Source organism: Heloderma suspectum, chromosome 10, assembly GCF_057233095.1.
Source record: "Heloderma suspectum isolate Gila_16-S chromosome 10, 16-S_ref, whole genome shotgun sequence".
NCBI classification, from domain to species: Eukaryota; Metazoa; Chordata; class Lepidosauria; order Squamata; family Helodermatidae; genus Heloderma; species Heloderma suspectum.
This window is the reverse complement of record NC_139467.1, coordinates 11,445,008-11,463,150: the sequence shown is the minus strand read 5'-3', so window position 1 is coordinate 11,463,150 and position 18,143 is coordinate 11,445,008. Positions and strand designations below refer to the sequence as shown.

General features: G+C 43.5%; 1 protein-coding gene across 1 annotated transcript; it reads left to right on the top strand.

The window, feature by feature from the left end:
- The first annotated feature begins 776 nt into the window (after positions 1-776).
- Positions 777-17,889, top strand: DMRTC2 (DMRT like family C2). The gene is made up of 6 exons (XM_084814344.1): positions 777-1,175; positions 4,676-4,850; positions 7,586-7,703; positions 9,241-9,316; positions 14,419-15,412; positions 17,154-17,889. The coding sequence occupies exons 2-6, from the start codon at positions 4,712-4,714 to the stop codon at positions 17,321-17,323; spliced, it is 1,497 nt and encodes a 498-aa protein (XP_084670470.1). The 5' UTR covers positions 777-1,175; positions 4,676-4,711; the 3' UTR covers positions 17,324-17,889.
- Positions 17,890-18,143: the final 254 nt, after the last annotated feature.

Below are 18,143 nucleotides of genomic sequence, written 5' to 3'. Positions count from 1 at the left end.
TGGAGTTGTGGAAACAGCTGACCAGTGGTTTGGAAAAGCTTCCAGATAGCTGCCCATCAAACTCCCTCCATTCAGCCAAACCACTGAAAGGGATCAAACCATGCAGGGGAGGGACAGGTAAGCCACTGTGAGAATCCTATTGAATTGAGGTTGTGGGACATTGAATAAAATAAATAAATAAATAAATAAATAAATAATCATGTAGAGTGTCTATTACCACACATTTCATTGATCTGAATTTGCTTCATATTCTAAATGAGTTTAGGAGTACACCTTTTAGCATTAATTGTATGTGTAATCCCATAAATTTAAATGGGATTTAGGAACATCTGACTTTCTTTGGATTGTTCCTAAATTCTAAAACACACCAAATTAATGATTTGTATTTCAAGTGTTCATAAAAGGAGAAATTTCTCTTTAGCTTTGTGGTTAGCACACAAACAAGTAAGGCAGATTTCCCAAACATAGGGAAATATAAAATATATTTCAGATATGTGTTTTCAGCAATAAAATAAACAGGGATTCTTGTGGTACAAGCATTACAATTGCAAAAACAGCCTCACATGCCCTTGCAGACATGTTTGAAGCCCATGGTGGGTGGGATGGAGAACTGATTGGGACGAATGATTTGGAGAGAAAAAATCAGTGGGTGGCAAACCACCCCGCTATAGTCTGCCATGAAAACGCCAGCGCAAGCGGCATCCCTCTAGGGGTCAGTAATGACCCGGTGCTTGCACAGGAGGAACCTTTCCTTTTTTTCCTTCCCTGCAGTTTCTACACTCCAAATTGCTCTCTCCTGAAACTGCTTTTCCCTAAGAAAAACACAACAACCATGTGACTTTTGCTAACATGCACATGTAGTTCAGTCCTTAAGATCAGGCTGCTAAGACTATTGTCTGTCATACTGAATAATGGGATATACATTGGTTGCTTACCAGATTTTCAGTAATGAATTAATTGACCCTTTCAGCCCTTGCATTTATGCATCAAAAGAACTGCAAGTCTTGCTCTAACTTTGGGCAGCATTCAGGTTCATGGCTAGTGATGACTCACACGCCTCTCCTCTTTGTTGAGCAGACAAGAAGGAGAATGAAGAGCCCTTGAAAGATTCAGAGGATGGACTCAGAGGGGCCACAGGATTCCTACGACGACAAAGACGGAGAGCTGCCAGGAAGGTGAGGAAAGGGGACCATATCACTGACGACTCTGGCTTCTTATTGGATGGGGTCATTTTTGATAATGGATTATGAATGGCACTTGCAGAAGGAGATTTTCAGTTTCGTCTTTACATTGGAAACAAGATTTTTTTTCCCATGCTAAAGCCAGGTCTGTAAAATTGTAACAGAATCGTTAAAGAAAAATGGCCAGGAGATGGACTAGAGGTAAAAGCCTTTAAATGGAAAAGGCCATATATCCCATCCCATTACAAAAAAAATGTGCATATTTAAAAGGGGAAATCTATATATTTCATAGAGAAAATGTGCATATCTCAATATCTTCTAATTAAACATAAAATAGCCATTTGCATATAATTTTGCCAACATGGCATGGGAGTCAGCACTAGGCCTAGATCCTTAAAATAGCTGCTTCCCCTTATGGAGCCTTGACAGGTTTGGGCAGAGACTGAAATGGAGCCTCAGTACAGTTGTGTCTTCCTCCCTGGCCAAACTGGCATCCAGGCACAGTCTGTGATGCTTCCATTTGATTCCTTCAGCCATAGGAGAAATGGCTGCTTCAGTGGCTCTAACCCTCCAGGGGACTTTGGCTATGATGCTACCAGCATTTTCCAAGGATAACTAATATATTTTATGGCACTGAAACTATAAAAGACATGCAGATAGTTAAAAAGCAACAACCACATTTCCTGTTTACAGGTTGCCATGAGGTAAGTATTCACCTGCTGTCTCTGAATCAGAGCATTTAAGAACATAACAACATAAGAAGAGTCATGATGGATCAGACCAAGGGTCCATCTAGTCCAGCATTCTGTTCCCACAGTGGCCAACCAGCTGTTGACCAGGAACCCACAAGCAGGGCATGAGTGCAACAGCACCCTCCCACCCATTTTCCCCAGCAACTGATGTACATAGGCTCATTGCCTCTGGTACTGAAGGTAGCACATAGCCATCAAGACTAGTAGCCATTGATAGCCCTTTCCTCCAGGAATTTGTCCAACCCCCTTTTAAAGCCATCCAAACTGGTGGCCATCATTACATCCTGTGGTAGCAAATTCCATAGTTTAACTATGTGCTATGTAAAGAATTTCCTTTTATCTGTCCTGAATCTCCTATCAATCAGCTTCATAGGATGACCCCAGGTTCTAGTATTTTGAGAGAGGGAGAAAAATGTCTCCTTATCCACATTCTCCACACCATGCATAATTGTGTAGACCTCTATCATGTCTCCCCTTACCCTCCTTTTTTCCAAGCTAAACAATCCCAGCTGTTGTAACCTTCTCTCATAGGAGATGCTCCAGGCCCTTGATCATTTTAGTTGCCCTTTTCTGCCCTTTTTCCAGCTCTACAATATCTTTTTTTAGGTGTGGCTACCAGAACTGTACACAATATTCCAAGTGTGGTTGCACCATAGATTTGTATAGGGGCAGTATAATATTGGCAGTTTTATTCTCAGTTTCTTTTCTAATTATGCCTAACATGGAATTTGCCTTTTTTACAGAGGCCGCACACTGGTTTGACATCTTCAATGAGCTGTCGACCACAACCCCAAGATCTCTTTCCTGGTTGGTCACCACTAGCTCAGATCCCATCAGGCTATACTTGAAGTTGGGATCTTTTTGTCCCAACATGCATCACTTTGCTCTTGCCTACATTGAATCTCATTTGCCATTTGGGTACCCGTTCTCCCAGTTTGGAGAGATCCTTTTGGAGCTCTTCACAATCCCTTTTTGTTTTAACCACCCTAAATAATTTGGTGTCATCCGCAAACTTGGCCAATTCACTGCTTACTCCTAATTCCAGATCATTTATTAATAGGTTGAAAAGCATTGGTCCTGGTTTTGAGTAATCTCCAAGCATTTGGAGGGATTTAATCCTCTTGACTCCCCCTTTTAACTTCCTTTTCAGCAGTTCCCTCATTTTAGAGAAGTTTCCTCTTTTGAAGTCAAATGTGACTGTGTTGGACTTCCTGGGCAATTTTCCACTAAAATATATATTAAATCTGATAGCACTGTGATCACTGTTTCCAAGTGGTTCAACAACATTTACATCTTGAACTAGGTCTTGGGTGACACCATTTAGGATTAAATCCAAGGTTGCCTCCGCTCTGGTCCGTTCCATGACCAACTGTTCTTTTGTTGTGGCTGGAACATGTATTTACCAAACAATGTGGAGGTAATTGAATTCACCCATTATTACAACACTTCCTTATTTGGAGGCTTCCCTGATTTCATTTTCCATCTCAAGGTCACTCTGAGCATTCTGGTCTGGGGGACAATAGCATGTTCCTAGCACTAAATTAGCTTTGGAGCCTGGTATTGTCACCCACAGTGCTTCTATGGAAGAGCCTACCCCTTTTAGGTGTTCTAGTCCACTCAACACTATGCCGTCTTTGACGTACAGGGCAATGCCTCACCCAGTACGCCCTTCCCTGTCCTTCCTGTAGAGTTTATATCCAGAGATGACCAAATCCTACTGGTTCTCTCTGCTCCAACAGGTTTCTGTAATGCCCACTATATCCAGGTTTTCCTTTAAAATCAACCACTCCAACTCTCCCATTTTGGCTCAGAGGCTTCCAGCATTTGCATAAAAACACCTATACATGATATCACTCCCCAGATGCCTCTGGTGTATGCATCTTTTGCGTGTGCATCTTTTGCTATGGGACATTGGCCCCTTTGGTTGGCTGCTATGTTCTGCCATGTACTCCTGACCTATTTCCTCCCCCTCTACATTTGGGCAATCAAAAACATTTTCATCTTCGTCCCTTTGGGGTGATTTAACCCAAACCGGATGCTTCCCAGCTCCTCTTGGCTTTCCCCCAGTTTACTTTAAAAGCTGCCCTGCCACCCTTTTTATGTTTAGTGCCAGCAGTCTGGTTCCATTTTGGTTCAAGCGGAGTCTGTCCCATTTGTACAGGCCTGCCTTGTCCCAAAACGTTCCCAGTGCCTAACAAATCTGAACCCCTCCTCCCCGCACCATCGTCTCATCCATGCATTGAGACTCCTCAGCTTCACCTGTGTAGCTGGCCCTGTGCGTGGAATAGGTGGCATTTCAGAGAAAACCACCTTGGTGGTCCTGGATTTCAACCTTCTACCTAGCAACCTAAATTTGGCTTCCAAGACCTCACAACTACATTTCTCCACATTGTTGGTATGAACATGGACCACGACCACTGATTCCACCCCAGCAGTATCTACTAGGTTATCTAGATAGCATGTGATATTCGCAACCTTCGTGCCAGGCAGGCAATTCATCATGCAGCCTACATGCCCATCACAAACCCAGCTGTCTATGTGTCTGATCATCAAATCTCCCACTACCACAAGCCCCCCTACCCCCAGAGGCACATCCTAGGTATGAGAGGATATTTGTTCATCTTCCGAGGAATGAGAATGGTCCATTTGTGTGACAAAAAGTATATGTCATTTCATCTGTTGTTGTTTGCAATATTTACAAGCTGGTGCTTCCTGAGATAGATATACTGCATTGTTCTTTAGGAAAGTTCCTGGTTGCCTCTTCCTCACTATTCTAAAATGACAGAGCTGCCTTGGGCCTTTGGAGGACATCAGCCACTTCATACTACTTGGTTCCCACCTCCACTTCCTATGCCTCCTGCAGCCTTCTGCCCATTCTTGCCCCAGGATCATTCCTTTCATTTTTCAGCTATGGGAGGTAGGTAACCTATTTGTCTCGTAACGGAGCTGGGGTAGTTCAATGGCTAAAGAAACTGGGCTTGGAGCCTGAGAGACTAAATAATCAAATTCCAGTTCAGACATCTATGGCTGAATGGGATGGAGCAAATGAAGCACCTGCACCAGCAGTGATTACACCTGCCTGCTCCAGTGGGACCCCGTTAGCTCCATCCCATGCAGGCACCTTCTAAGGTTTTTTTTTTTTAAAAAACCGGTTGGGGAGATTTGCACAAATGCACTGAAGTACAGTAATCGCTGCAGTACCTGCTCTGAAAAGGAGATGCAAAAAGGGCAGGGGTTGGGGGGAGAAGCCAATAACTCCCATCTCTGGACTTCCTGGAGACTTGGGGAAGTGTTGAAAGTGGGGAGGACACTGACAAGTGTCAGTTCAAGGTTGAATAGTGAAAGGATGACATTGCCAAGTGGCTCTGTAGCCACTTGGGACAAGTCACACTGTCAAGTTCAGACATCACAACAAGACACCCTGAGAACAAGCTATCTTCAACAAGCTATCCTACTACAAGCCATGGGTTCTCAGGGTGGCTTGTTCTAGAAAAACAACTCATGTTGAATCGCCAGCACCAGGTTTGGACATCACGATAAGCCACACTCTAACAAGGCTCACAACCCATCGTGGCTCACTGTGATGTGCAAATCCAACCGTTGGGTGGTCTTGGCCAATACAAGCTGTTTCTTGGCCTCAGTTTCCCATCTGTAACTGTGCATAACAGTGATCAACTTTATGGAACTGGCTTAGGACAAATTATTGCAAAGCACTCTGCATTATTACAGAACAATAAAAACATATTATAATGCCATTCAGACCTGGCGTGCTGATAAATACTTGTGTTCTTTCGAAAATGGGTTAGCTTTGGAAAAGGAAACTTCTGGGAAAGCCAGAAATGTTAGCACTGCCACCATCTTGGAAACGTATTACGATTTACCTCAGCTTAGATAGCCATGTCTAATTAATGCTATCTGCATATTTTAGTTGAATAGAATTAACTTAAATGAACATAATGGTTGCTAAGAATGTGTCAGGGCCCAGCTTCAGCACTGCAGTGGGCCTTGTAGGTTATAGCCAGGATTTGATTAGAACTAGCCTGGAAGGGCTTGGGCCTATTTAGCCTCTGGAATGTCAGAGTCTGTGTGATATTATCTCTGTCAGTGTTCTCAGAGCAGAGTCAGGGGGAGTCACCCAACTCCCTGTCCACCTGCTGGTCTGGCCTTGGCAGGCAGGGAAGCTGGAAGCTGTCCGTGAGAGCCTGGCAGAAGTGGGGTGGGGTCTGCAGAAGGGTCGCCCAGGTCAAAGCTTCACTTGCTGAAAGGCTAAAGGCCCTTGTCTGTCAAGTGATCTGGAGGAGGTGTCTTACAGACACACCTTCCCTTTTAAGCGGATGCAAAGGCGAAGAGCCTTTACTAGGAACATCTTGTCTTAATTGCTCGAAGCCTTCTCTGTTTGGATCCATCATTGTCTGGGCTTTTGGAGGCACTCTGCACATGGGCTAGAACTTTGGATTGTTAAGGACTTGCCATGAAAAGTACTGTGAGGCTTTCATAGACTTGAACTCTCATTGCTGTGGATCGTGTGTGTCTGTTGTTAGCTCAGTGGACTGGCAGGCTGGATTTGATCTACGAATTTTGGACTTTCCTCTACCTGGACTCTTGCACTGTGGAACTCCCTGCATGTCTGGGTTTACCCTTCCTTTGATCTTGATAGACCTTGGCCATGTGGCCTGGAGTTATCAACAAAAGATTCAACGTTGGACTCTCTATGGGTGTGGTTTGTTTAGGCCCTTCAAGAAGTTATCCCTTGATTACCTGATGGGTTCATTCCAGGAATCATTCCCTTCCTATGTCCAGGGTTGGCACCCTGTGAAAAGATTGCCTGGGTTAGATACCTAGGAATTCAGAGTCCCTTCCCTTGTGTTCAGAACTGTGGAGAATGACAGCGGGGAAACCACGTTGATGAGGATCTCAGTGACGGTAGTAGCGTTTAGCTTTTGACTGCTCTGGAATCACATAGAGCCTATAGCTACTGACCATCAGCTATACGATTTCTGAAGAGTGTAACCCTTAAGCTTTTGCCATGGGATTTCCTGCAATAAAGAAACCTCGCTGATTTGGATGTCTGATGCCAGATTGTCTGAGTGTGTGCTCTGGGGGGATCGGGAAGCCTGGCAGAATGCTGTATTGCACATATTAGCAACATCCCTATTCTATAATAGCAACAATTGAATAAGAACTTAATGGGCCTGTTTGTACGTTACTACAAACCACCATGAGTTAATTAACCCGTGGGGCTTTGTGATGTGTGCTGGTGGTCATTTTGAATATTCAAGACATGGTGAGGGTGGGTTGTATTAGTATGTTTAACAAACCACCCAGAACCCATGGGCTGTTTTAGGGTTGTGGGTGATTTGTTAACCACGCCAACCCACCCTTGTCGGCTTTGCATAACACAACAAAGTGCAGTTGTGGCTTGAATACTCAAGTCGCCTAGCACACACTGCAACCCACCATGGCTTAAGTGATCGTGCGAACTGGGTCAATAAAACCTGTCTAGGTCCCTGTTATTTTTTAATCCAGCCCTGGAGAATGAGATATTGTGCCAGAAATGCTGCCCCGCAAGGTCCAGTTTCTTATACTGCAAATGCTTTAGTGAACTCTTATATTGCAAATGCCTTATTGGCAGCTTGTTTCTTTTTCCTGCAGGTTGTGATGGTAACGACGCTTTGTACATGCCAGAGAGTTCTATGACAGCCCCAGGACAGATGTTTCACCAGACCCCTGGCTCCTCCTGGTGCTTACCTGCACCAGCTGACCAGCCTAGGTACATTGTGATCCCTGGCAGTCCTGCATAGGGAAATTTAAGGCTATGCAGAGGAGTGTACTGAGACTGGGAGCTTTCAGAACAGGAATGTGGACTGACAGCAGCTAACATACAGACATGCCAGGAGGGCCAACTATGGGAGTTGAAATCCTTCATCCCTATTGTTCTAAAAACTAAATAGAAGTATTCCTATAGGCAGAGTAAGTCAATTTTTTGTGGGGGGGAAGTTTCAGTGAAAATAATGGAATCCTATGACACTTGTAAAAAGAAATCCTGGCAAGATCTACTTAGTGGAAAAGAATGTGCTGTTGGTCTCCATTAGGATTGCTAAATCTCTAAATATTGGCCCTTATTCCACCACACTCCCATGGAACGTGTTAGATGTCCCTAAAAAGGGGCGGCGGGAAGGAGCTTGGTTCCAGAGTATGTCTTAAAGGAAATTTTGAGCTAGCAGTGCTACCACCTGTCCACAAACATTTGCCCACAGAATATCATGAAAGATCTGCTATTCTGCAAAATATTTTCTTGTCCAAAACATTTATGCATATGACAGTCATTATAAATACTCTGAGGAAAGTCTGGCTGCTGTAAGTTCTGTCCCCTTGCTCTGCTGAGATTTTAAAACAAGACAGGGAGAAGTTTGTAGTACCTCAGGGCATTAGTCACGTTGATATGGTCATGGGGTATGGTATCTCCAGCATGTTGGAATGAACCTGTCTTTTGGTTCCTACATGCACTTGGATGTCAATACGTTCAATTGTTATCAATAGGACTTACTTCTCACATAATGTCTACAGTATCAGGATGCATGTTGACTAATCCCAAGAAAGGGCTAACCCAGCTAAATATCAGGCCTGTGGAGAAAGAAATCTCCTTCTCTGTGTAAATTATCTTGTGAAGGTAAAACTACTATTATAAGTGAAGTGCAAGTAAATGTAAAATGAAGAATAGAGTTTGCTATAGAAATATATGAGATACAACTTCATGAAGTGATGGCTTTTTTTTTTTTACCACTTCTTTTGATAAAGGAAATGTTCAATCTTTTCAATCACACAGAACTATTTACCTAGGAGAATCTACTGGGAGCACAAAGTCACAGACATGAACTAGGTGTGGCAGAGATAATGCTAGAATAACTAGTTTGTTAGGATAACTAGGGGAATGAAAGGGGTTGTAAATGCCGTTATTGCCAGAACTATTATTTTACACACATTCTTTAAATTACAGTTCCATGTAACTTCAGGTCCTATATATTGGACAAACAGAAATTGCTCCAGAAGATACTACCTATCTAACTATGTATCTTTTATTTTCTGGCACCAATATATCAACAGCTGCCTATAACAAACATTTACTGCAAACAGCAAATTGTGGGTGGAAATGTAAAGTGAACTTGGGAAAATGGCAGCTGCAGTAGCCCCTCTTCCCCCTCAACAGCTTGTGGTTTAGCAAGGACAGAAGGCAAGTGGGAGACAAGCTGCCAGTGAGGAACTTTATAAACAGGACTGATATGCTCTCTCTCTCTTTTCTTCACCAGCCGCATGGCCCTGAACCCCCTGAATGGCAACATGGATTTGAGCAGACGTCCAAAGGCTCCACCACTGGGAGGTCAGGTATTCTGATCTTTGTGTACTGCACCAAGATATTACTCCCCCCGCTTCTTCTCCAAAGAAGAGAACATACATTTGACTGATGTTGCAGGAAGGTAGTGAAGCTGACAGCTCAGATTATTCAGTCTACATGTGTGTGTGCACGCATGTGTTGCGGGGGGGGCAAGGGGGAGAGAGAATGCAGACACAAAAATATGGTGAATATTCTTTCCTGATTGCCTCCATTTCCAGCTGGTGGACCACAGGAATGTTAGCTTGTTACAGATAAATGGACACTAGTTCAAGGTTTCATTCTTCTTTATTGATGCTTCTCATGTAACAGTGACCTGGTGTACATATAACAGCAGCCAGTCATGGGTCATTTAACACACAATTCATGGAGATATGTGTCGCCTGCAAGCTGCTTCCTGTTTTTGTAAACAGCTACCAATCGGCATGATCAGAGGTTGTCAGTGTGATGTGCGAACCAGGATCAATGGGTTTAGAATCTAAACAACCCAGTGGTTAACCCATGGTTTGTTCTTGGGCTAACCGCTGGGTTCTTTGGCTCTAAACAACCCATCAGTTTGGGTTCACATGTCACGCTGACAACTTCTGCTTGGGGTTCGCAGACGGTGTGGATCCTGGCAAATTGTTAATTAACCCATGATTTATCACCATGATATGCAAACAGGTCCACTCTGTGGGTGATTGCTTCTCTGCCAACATAAGTCCCATGCTTGCCAGAACCTTATATTTACAGGCAGCTTCCTTGGACCAAATCAGTGGTTTGGTGGATGGGATAGTCATGCCCTGTGGTGTAATGTTAAATTCTGAAGTGCCAGAACCCTGGCTGGAAGACAGATACTGACTCCCTTTGAAAACATTGTTGTTGTTGTTCAGTCGTTCAGTCGTGTCCGACTCTTCGTGACCCCATGGACCATAGCACGCCAGGCCTTCCTGTCCTGCGCTCTCTCCCGGAGCGTGCTCAAGTTCATAAAAAAAAGTCCTACTTGTTTCTGGTCCATTAAGGCACATTTGGGGAGGACACAATCAATGACTAGACAAGGCTAGGCAACCTAAATGCTATCCATTAAACCAGGGGTGGGCAACATGTGGCTCTCCAGATGTTTTGGCCTACAATTCCCATGATACCTCATAATTGGCTATGCTGGCTAGGATTGATGGGAGTTGTAGGATAAAACACCTGGAGGGCCACAGACTGTCCACCCCTGCATTAAAGCGAAGAGTTGTCCTAGGTACAGGCAATTAGTCAAATTGCTACTTTTTGGTCTATTTTTCATTCTATGTACTTGGAAAGCAGCCAGTATTGCACCTCCATCCCACTCAAATCAGAAACCTCCGTTAAAAGTTCCCATGTCACAAATACCCAACCCACAAGCCAACCTGGGGCTAGATTACAACTGAGGTACTTGGTATAATCCTGCAGTCTTATTGTTGTTGTTGTTGTTGTTCAGTCGTTCAGTCGTGTCCGACTCTTCGTGACCCCATGGACCATAGCACGCCAGGCCTTCCTGTCCTGCGCTCTCTCCCGGAGCGTGCTCAAGTTCATATTCATTGCGTCGGTGATGCTATCTAGCCATCTCATCCTCTGCCGTCCCCTTCTCCTTTTGCCTTCAGTCTTTCCCAGCATCAGGGTCTTTTCCAGGGAGTTTTCTCTTCGCATTAGGTGGCCAAAATATTGGAGCTTCAGCTTCAGTATCTGTCCTTCCAATGAGCACTCAGGGTTGATTTCCTTTAGGATGGACTGATTTGACCTCCTTGCAGTCCAGGGGACTCGTAAGAGTCTTCTCCAGCACCACAGTTCGAAAGCATCAATTCTTCGGTGCTCAGCCTTCCTTCTAGTCCAGCTCTCACAGCCATACATTACTACTGGGAAAACCATAGCTTTGATTAGACGGACCTTTGTCAGCAAGGTGATGTCTCTGCTTCTTACTATGCTGTCTAGGTTTGCCATAGCTTTCCTCCCAAGGAGCAAGCGTCTTTTAATTTCATGGCTACAGTCACCATCTGCAGTGATCCTGGAGCCCAAGAAAGTAAAATCTGTCACTGCTTCCATTTCTTCCCCTTCTATATGCCAGGAAGTGATAGGGCCAGATGCCATGACCTTAGTTTTTTTAATGTTGAGTTTCAAACCAGCTTTTGCACTCTCCTCTTTCACCCTCAACAAGAGGCTCTTGAGATCCTCTTCGCTTTCTGCCATTAGGGTGGTATCGTCTGCATATCGGAGGTTGTTGATAATTCTCCCGGCAATCTTAATTCCGACCTCTGATTCATCCAACCCGGCATTTCTCATGATGTACTCTGCATATAAGTTAAATAAGCAGGGTGACAATATGCAGCCTTGTCGTACTCCTTTCCCAATTTTGAACCAATCGGTTGTTCCATCTCTGGTTCTTACTGTTGCTTCTTGACCCTCATACAGGTTTCTCAGGAGACAGGTAAGGTGATCTGGTACTCCCATCACTTTAAGAATTTGCCACAGTTTGTTGTGATCCACACAATCAAAGGCTTTAGCGTAGTCAATGAAGCAGAAATAGACATTTTTCTGGAATTCTCTTGCTTTCTCCATGATGCAGCGAATGTTGGCAATTTGATCTCTAGTTCCTCTGCCTCTTCGAAACCCAGCTTGTACTTCCGGTAGTTCTTGGTTCGCATACTGCTGAAGCCTAGCTTGTAGGATTTTGAGCATCACCTTTCTGGCATGTGAAATGAGCGCAATTGTGCAGTAGTTTGAACACTCTTTGGTGTTGCCCTTCTTTGGAATTGGAATGTAAGCTGACCTTTTCCAGTCTTGTGGCCACTGTTGAGTGTTCCAGATTTGTTGGCATATTGAATGCAGCACTTTAACAGCATCATCTTTTAGGATTTTAAATAGCTCAGCTGGAATACTGTCATCTCCGCTAGCTTTGTTGTTACTAATGCTTCCTAAGACCCACTTGACTTCAGTCTCGAGGATGTCCGGCTCAAGTTCAGTGACCGCACTATCATGGCTATCAGGGACATTCAGATCTTTCCTGTATAGTTCTTCTGTGTATTCTTGCCACCTCTTCTTAATCTCATCTGCTTCTGTTAGGTCCTTGCCTTCTTTGTCCTTTATCATGCCCGTCTTTGCACAAAACGTTCCCTTGAGATCTCCAATTTTCTTGAAGAGATCTCTAGTCTTTCCCATTCTGTTGTTTTCCTCGATTTCTTTGCATTGTTCATTTAAGAAGGCCTTCTTGTCTCTCCTTGCTATTCTCTAGAACTCTGCATTCAGTTGGGTATATCTTCCCCTTTCTCTCTTGCTTTTCGCTTCCCTTCTTTCGTGAGCTACTTGTAAAGCCTCATCAGACAGCCACTTTGCTTTCTTGCATTTCTTTTTCTTTGGGATGGATTGAGTTGCTGCCTCCTGAACAATGTTACGGACCTCCGTCCATAGTTCCTCAGGCACTCTGTCTATCAGGTCTAATCCCTGAAATCTATTCCTCACCTCCACTGTATATTCATAAGGGATATGATTTAGGTCATACCTGAATGGTTTAGTGGTTTTCCCGACGTTCTTCAATTTAAGCCGAAATTTTGCAAGAAGCAGCTCATGATCTGAGCCACAGTCAGCTCCAGGTCTTGTTTTTACTGCCTGTATGGAGCTTCTCCATCTTTGGCTGCAAAGGACATAATCAGTCTGATTTCGATATTGATCATCTGGTGATGTCCATGTGTAGAGTCGTCTCTTGTGCTGTTGGAAAAGAGTGTTTGCTATGATCAGCGTGTTCTCTTGGCAAAACTCTATTAGCTTTTGTCCTGCTTCGTTTTGTACACCAAGGCCATGCCTGCCTGTTATCCCGGTGATTTCTTGACTTCCTACTTTAGCATTCCAATCCCCTATGATGAAGAAGACATCTTTTTTTTGGTGTTAGTTCTAGAAGGTGTTGTAGGTCTTCATAGAACCGATCAACCTCAGCTTCTTCGGCATCAGTGGTTGGGGCATAGACTTGAATTACTGTGATGTTGAATGGTTTGCCTTGGATTCGTACTGAGATCATTCTATCATTTTTAAGATTGTACCCCAGTACTGCTTTTCCCACCCTTTTGTTGACTATGAGTGCTACTCCATTTCTTCTAAGGGATTCTTGCCCACAATAGTAGATATGATGGTCACCTGAATTAAATTCGCCCATGCCTGTCCATTTTACTTCGCTGATTCCCAAGATGTCGATGTTCAATCTTGCCATCTCATGTTTGACCACCTCCAGCTTACCTTGTTCCACTGATCTGACATTCCAGGTTCCTAAACAATATTGTTCTTTACAGCATCGGATTTTCTTTTCACCACCAGACACATCCACAGCTGAGTGTCCTTTCGGCTTTGGCCCAGCCGCTTCACTCTTTCTGGCACTACTTGGAAATACCCTCTGCTCTTCCCCAGTAGCATATTGGACACCTTCCGACCTGAGGGGCTCATCTTCTGGCGTCATATCTTTTAGCCTTGTGATACGTTCCATGGGGTTTTCTTGGCAAGAATACTGGAGTGGGTTGCCATTTCCTTCTCCAGTGGACCACATTTTGTCAGAACTCTCTGCCATGACCTGTCTGTCTTGGGTGGCCCTGCACGGCATAACTTATGGCTTCACTGAGTTACGCAAGCCCCTTTGCCACAAGGCAGTGTCATTGTTATATTTTTATTTATTTATTTATTTATTACATTTCTATACCATCCAATAGCCAAAGCTCTCTAGGCAGTTTACAAAGATTAAAAACATTAAAAATACAATATACAGAGATTAAAAACCATTTACATAAAAAAACACATGGACAATATACACAAAAGGAATACATATCTAAAACAACTTCAAGCAATCTCAAAAACAAACAACCATAACCATAAGACATTCCAGGATTGATTAAACGCTTATCATATACTGCTGAATGCCTGGGAGAAGAGAAAGGTCTTAACCTGGCGCCGAAAAGATAACAATAGGATGATGAACCACGATACAGGATTTATTTTGCTTTTATTCTGTTTCCTAACTCTGTGAAAGAAACAAGTAAAATCTGTTCATCAGATGTCCATCACCCCTGTTTGTTAATCATGTGGTTAACCATCTCTTCCCCCTCTCTTTCAGCCAACCTCCTCTGCTCACGTTTCAGTCTGGCCCACCAGAGGATTTATCTTCTCATCCCTTTCTGAACAACAGCTCCAGAAAGAGGCTGCCGAAGCCCTGATGGTGCTGAGAAATGCCCCCCAGTCGGGTCCCATTCCTGCCACTTCAGGCCTTCTGCCTTCTGCCAGCTCTGCGCCTACTCTAATAGCCTCACCAGCTTTCTCCCACTCCTCAGAGGCAGTTCACAATCCTGGCGTGTCCAGTCCCTTGCAGCAGCATCCCTCATGCTTCATGCCTCCATATGGCATGCATGCTGTAAAGGCCTCCAGGGACATAGCTTTGAAAGGAAGCCATATGCCTCCAGAACCTGTTAGTGCTGATGGAGAACAGGTTCCAGGCCCCCTCTTCCTTCCTTTATTGCATAGTAGTGCTCTTCCCCAGCAGTACAAAAATGTCCATCTCTTCTCAGTTGCACCATCCCGGGGTCCCCAGGTAGCCACTTCTCTAATGGTCTCCAGTATCCAAGCTGTCAAACCTAGCTTTAGAGGGGCTTCCGGTGTCAGCCATCACCATTTTGCCCCACGCTTGGCAGCCTATCACACTTCCTCAGGCTCCACATCAAAGACCATCTGCATGCCACCAACTATAGATGCTAGTTGGATCTCACAAACAAACGTTGAAGTCCTTGCTCCAAGCAGCTCCACTCATGGCAGCCCTCAACTGTTGCCCTTCTGTGTTCCCCCAATGGATGTATCTGTCACAATGCCACTACAAACTAGGATCCCATGCACCCCGAACGGGGTGGAATTGCATGTGCTACCCAGGTTATCACTACTGAATCCCACCCCCTACATTATAGCTCAGCAAGCTTTCCCAGACCCAATGTTTCTCCCAGGGCAGAAATCTCAGCAATGCCATCAGCAGCAGAGTGAAGAAGGAAGGTGTTCCAGTAAAGTGCAGGAAGGAGAAGAACGTGGGAGCAGCCCCAAGGTGCCTCGGAGCAAGGAAGCAAAAGGTAAACGAGAGACACTCTGCAGCTGCTGCAATCAATGCAGGAATGACTAATAGGTGTTAGCCACATTTTTTAAAACAGAGTCCGCAAGGACATGGAAATGGGAAGAAAACATCCCTGTACCCAAATGCTAACCCTATGATCTGTATACAGAAAGGAAATACAGAAAAAAAATTCTGTCTGTCTGTCTCTTTCTTCCCTCCCTCCCTCCCTCCCTCCCTCTCCCACACACACACAACACACTGACATTTAAGAAGTGAGGTGGGTTACCACTATGGTGAGGGCCTTTTTCGTAGTGGCACCCCAGTTATAGAACCACATTATGGCCTTTTCAGTTCCAGGTGAAGACACAGGTCTTTTAAATAACATATGTCTCATAGTCTCTCTCAGCTTACAATCTATGTTTTAATTCAGTTTTAATCTTAATAGTTTTTATTGTTTTATAATGTAATTTTTAATGTGGTATCTGTTTTGTGAGCTGCCCAGAGAATTTATAGAGCAGCTATATAAATACAGATAAATAAACATAGCCAATGAAACTGACTGGCAGGAGGATCAAGTCAAACTACAAGAATACTTTACATGACACCTAATTTATATGGAATTGGTAGGCACAAGACTTCTAAAAAGGATTAGACAAATATGTGTAACTGGATAAATCTATCAGTGGGAATAATAATGTTGGTTTTTCTTTCAAGGTTGTTGTAATGACAGAAATAATGTACACAAATATATGCATCTGAGCACATTTGTCTTAGGAAAAACACAATATACTGAGCAAGTATTTAAATTTTTAGAAATGTTCCTTGATGACACAGCACTGTGGTCTGTAGTAGTTTGTACACATAGGGATTTGCACAAACGTTAACCACGTGTAGGGACAGACATAGTATAGGGAACAGGGGACGTTTTTCTTCTCTTGAAAATATTGACATTATTGGTTTTTAAAAGGATGAGAAACATTTATGTGTAGGGATAGCCCTACTGTTAGTAACATCAACAGACCTTGAGTAATTTTTTTCAAGAATTCATGCAAACTAGCTTGGGTAGATTCTCTTTTATTAGGAATTTGATTAGGAAATTTCAGTGCACGGGGGGGGGGGGAAAGGCTCTCTATTGGCTTTCTCTTAAACTGAGAATCCTCTGCAAGAAAACAGACCTCCTTGTGTACAATTACCAAGTGACAGTATCCATACCATGAGTGAAGCAGCTGCTCTGGATATCTCATATAACTTCTCTGGAATTTCTTTATTAAGCACCTTCACCTTTGTATCAGGAGGTCATACAGCTGAGCTTCCTATAGGACAGACTACAATCTTCAAATCACTTATTTCAGGTTTAGTTCCACTGAAGTCAATGTGAAGATCATGGGATTTGAGGATCATAGTCACAGTGATGTGCAGGATACATGGGAAAGATCTGAGTGTCTGGGAGAAATAATCCAGAAAAGGTTGCTACTCAGAAGCAATTCATACAGTACTCCTGCAGTATGTCAGCCTAATTTTGTAATGGCCATAGCTACCTGAGTTCATTCCAGATCAGGCAGAAGGCAATGCAATTCCAATCATGCTGCCTTCTGGCTGACCTGGAAAATCCAGGTCAGCCACATGGTATTTCCAAACAGCAGGCTGACACTCTACTGGAGACCTGTCTGAATAGCTGTCATGCAATCAGTGTGATTGTTATATGGGTACAAATAGAGGAAGGAATCAGGGATGTAACGGAGTTTCTCTGTTCTGTTTAGGTTCTACTGAAGCAGCACCTGACTTCCTTGCATCCAAGCAATCACACAGCCACTCTGTTCAGCAAGCCTCACCAAGTCAACAACAGCCAAACCGCCTCCACCAGGCCAACACCTCCCCCTCTGTTTCTCTAAGCAGTGGCCAGATGGGCTCCATCTCCCTCCCCAGCTAGGTTTCTGATAATGGGAGGTAAGGGACAGGGGTAGCTATACATCCACCTGCCTATATAGAATACTTTGAGAAGGGGGGGCGGTCTGTTGGGTGATCTTCTCCAGGTCAGTCATCTTTTAAAGGGTGAGGTAGTCATGACTAGGGCAGAGCCTTTGTTTTGTTCTGATCCACAACTGAGTTATTGCAACTGCTGATGTTTCTACTGTGGCAACACAAAGCTTGGATCTCTGAACTCATTCAATTCATTTTTAACTAGTTCAGTGCCAGATGAGAGGCAGAGTTTGTGAAAGAGATTTGAACAAATGTTAATTTTAAATAAGGTTGTTTTTTAGCCATTAGCTTAAGCAGTTCTTTCTTGAAGAAATGGGAAATTGTAATGACTTTTTACTATTTTTAAATAAATCACATTGCAATGATTAATGGACAAGGGATAGTTTTAGAGCGCATAAAGAATTCAGTCTGTTTACAAGGAGGTCTTTGCTATTGGTTTCATGACTCAAAAGAAGATATATGTGTTACATTATTTACAGCGCTGTTTGCTGCCAATAAAATGTTGAGAAGAACAGCAGTAGTTTGTACAAGTTTTTATCTAAAGGCTGTAGGTTTCAAATATCTTTTACTTTGTACCTGATGCTTATCTGGTGCTATTTCAGGGAGGATTCAAGTTTTATCATTCAGATCCATTTAGATTCTGGACCAGCATCTTCAAATTCTGCACTCAGAATATATTAATGAAGTTATATTTGTAAGCTTTATGTTGAATTCAGTATTGAAGGTACTTGAATTTTGAATTGTGAGGATGGTGGGGAGGGAATGAAGTA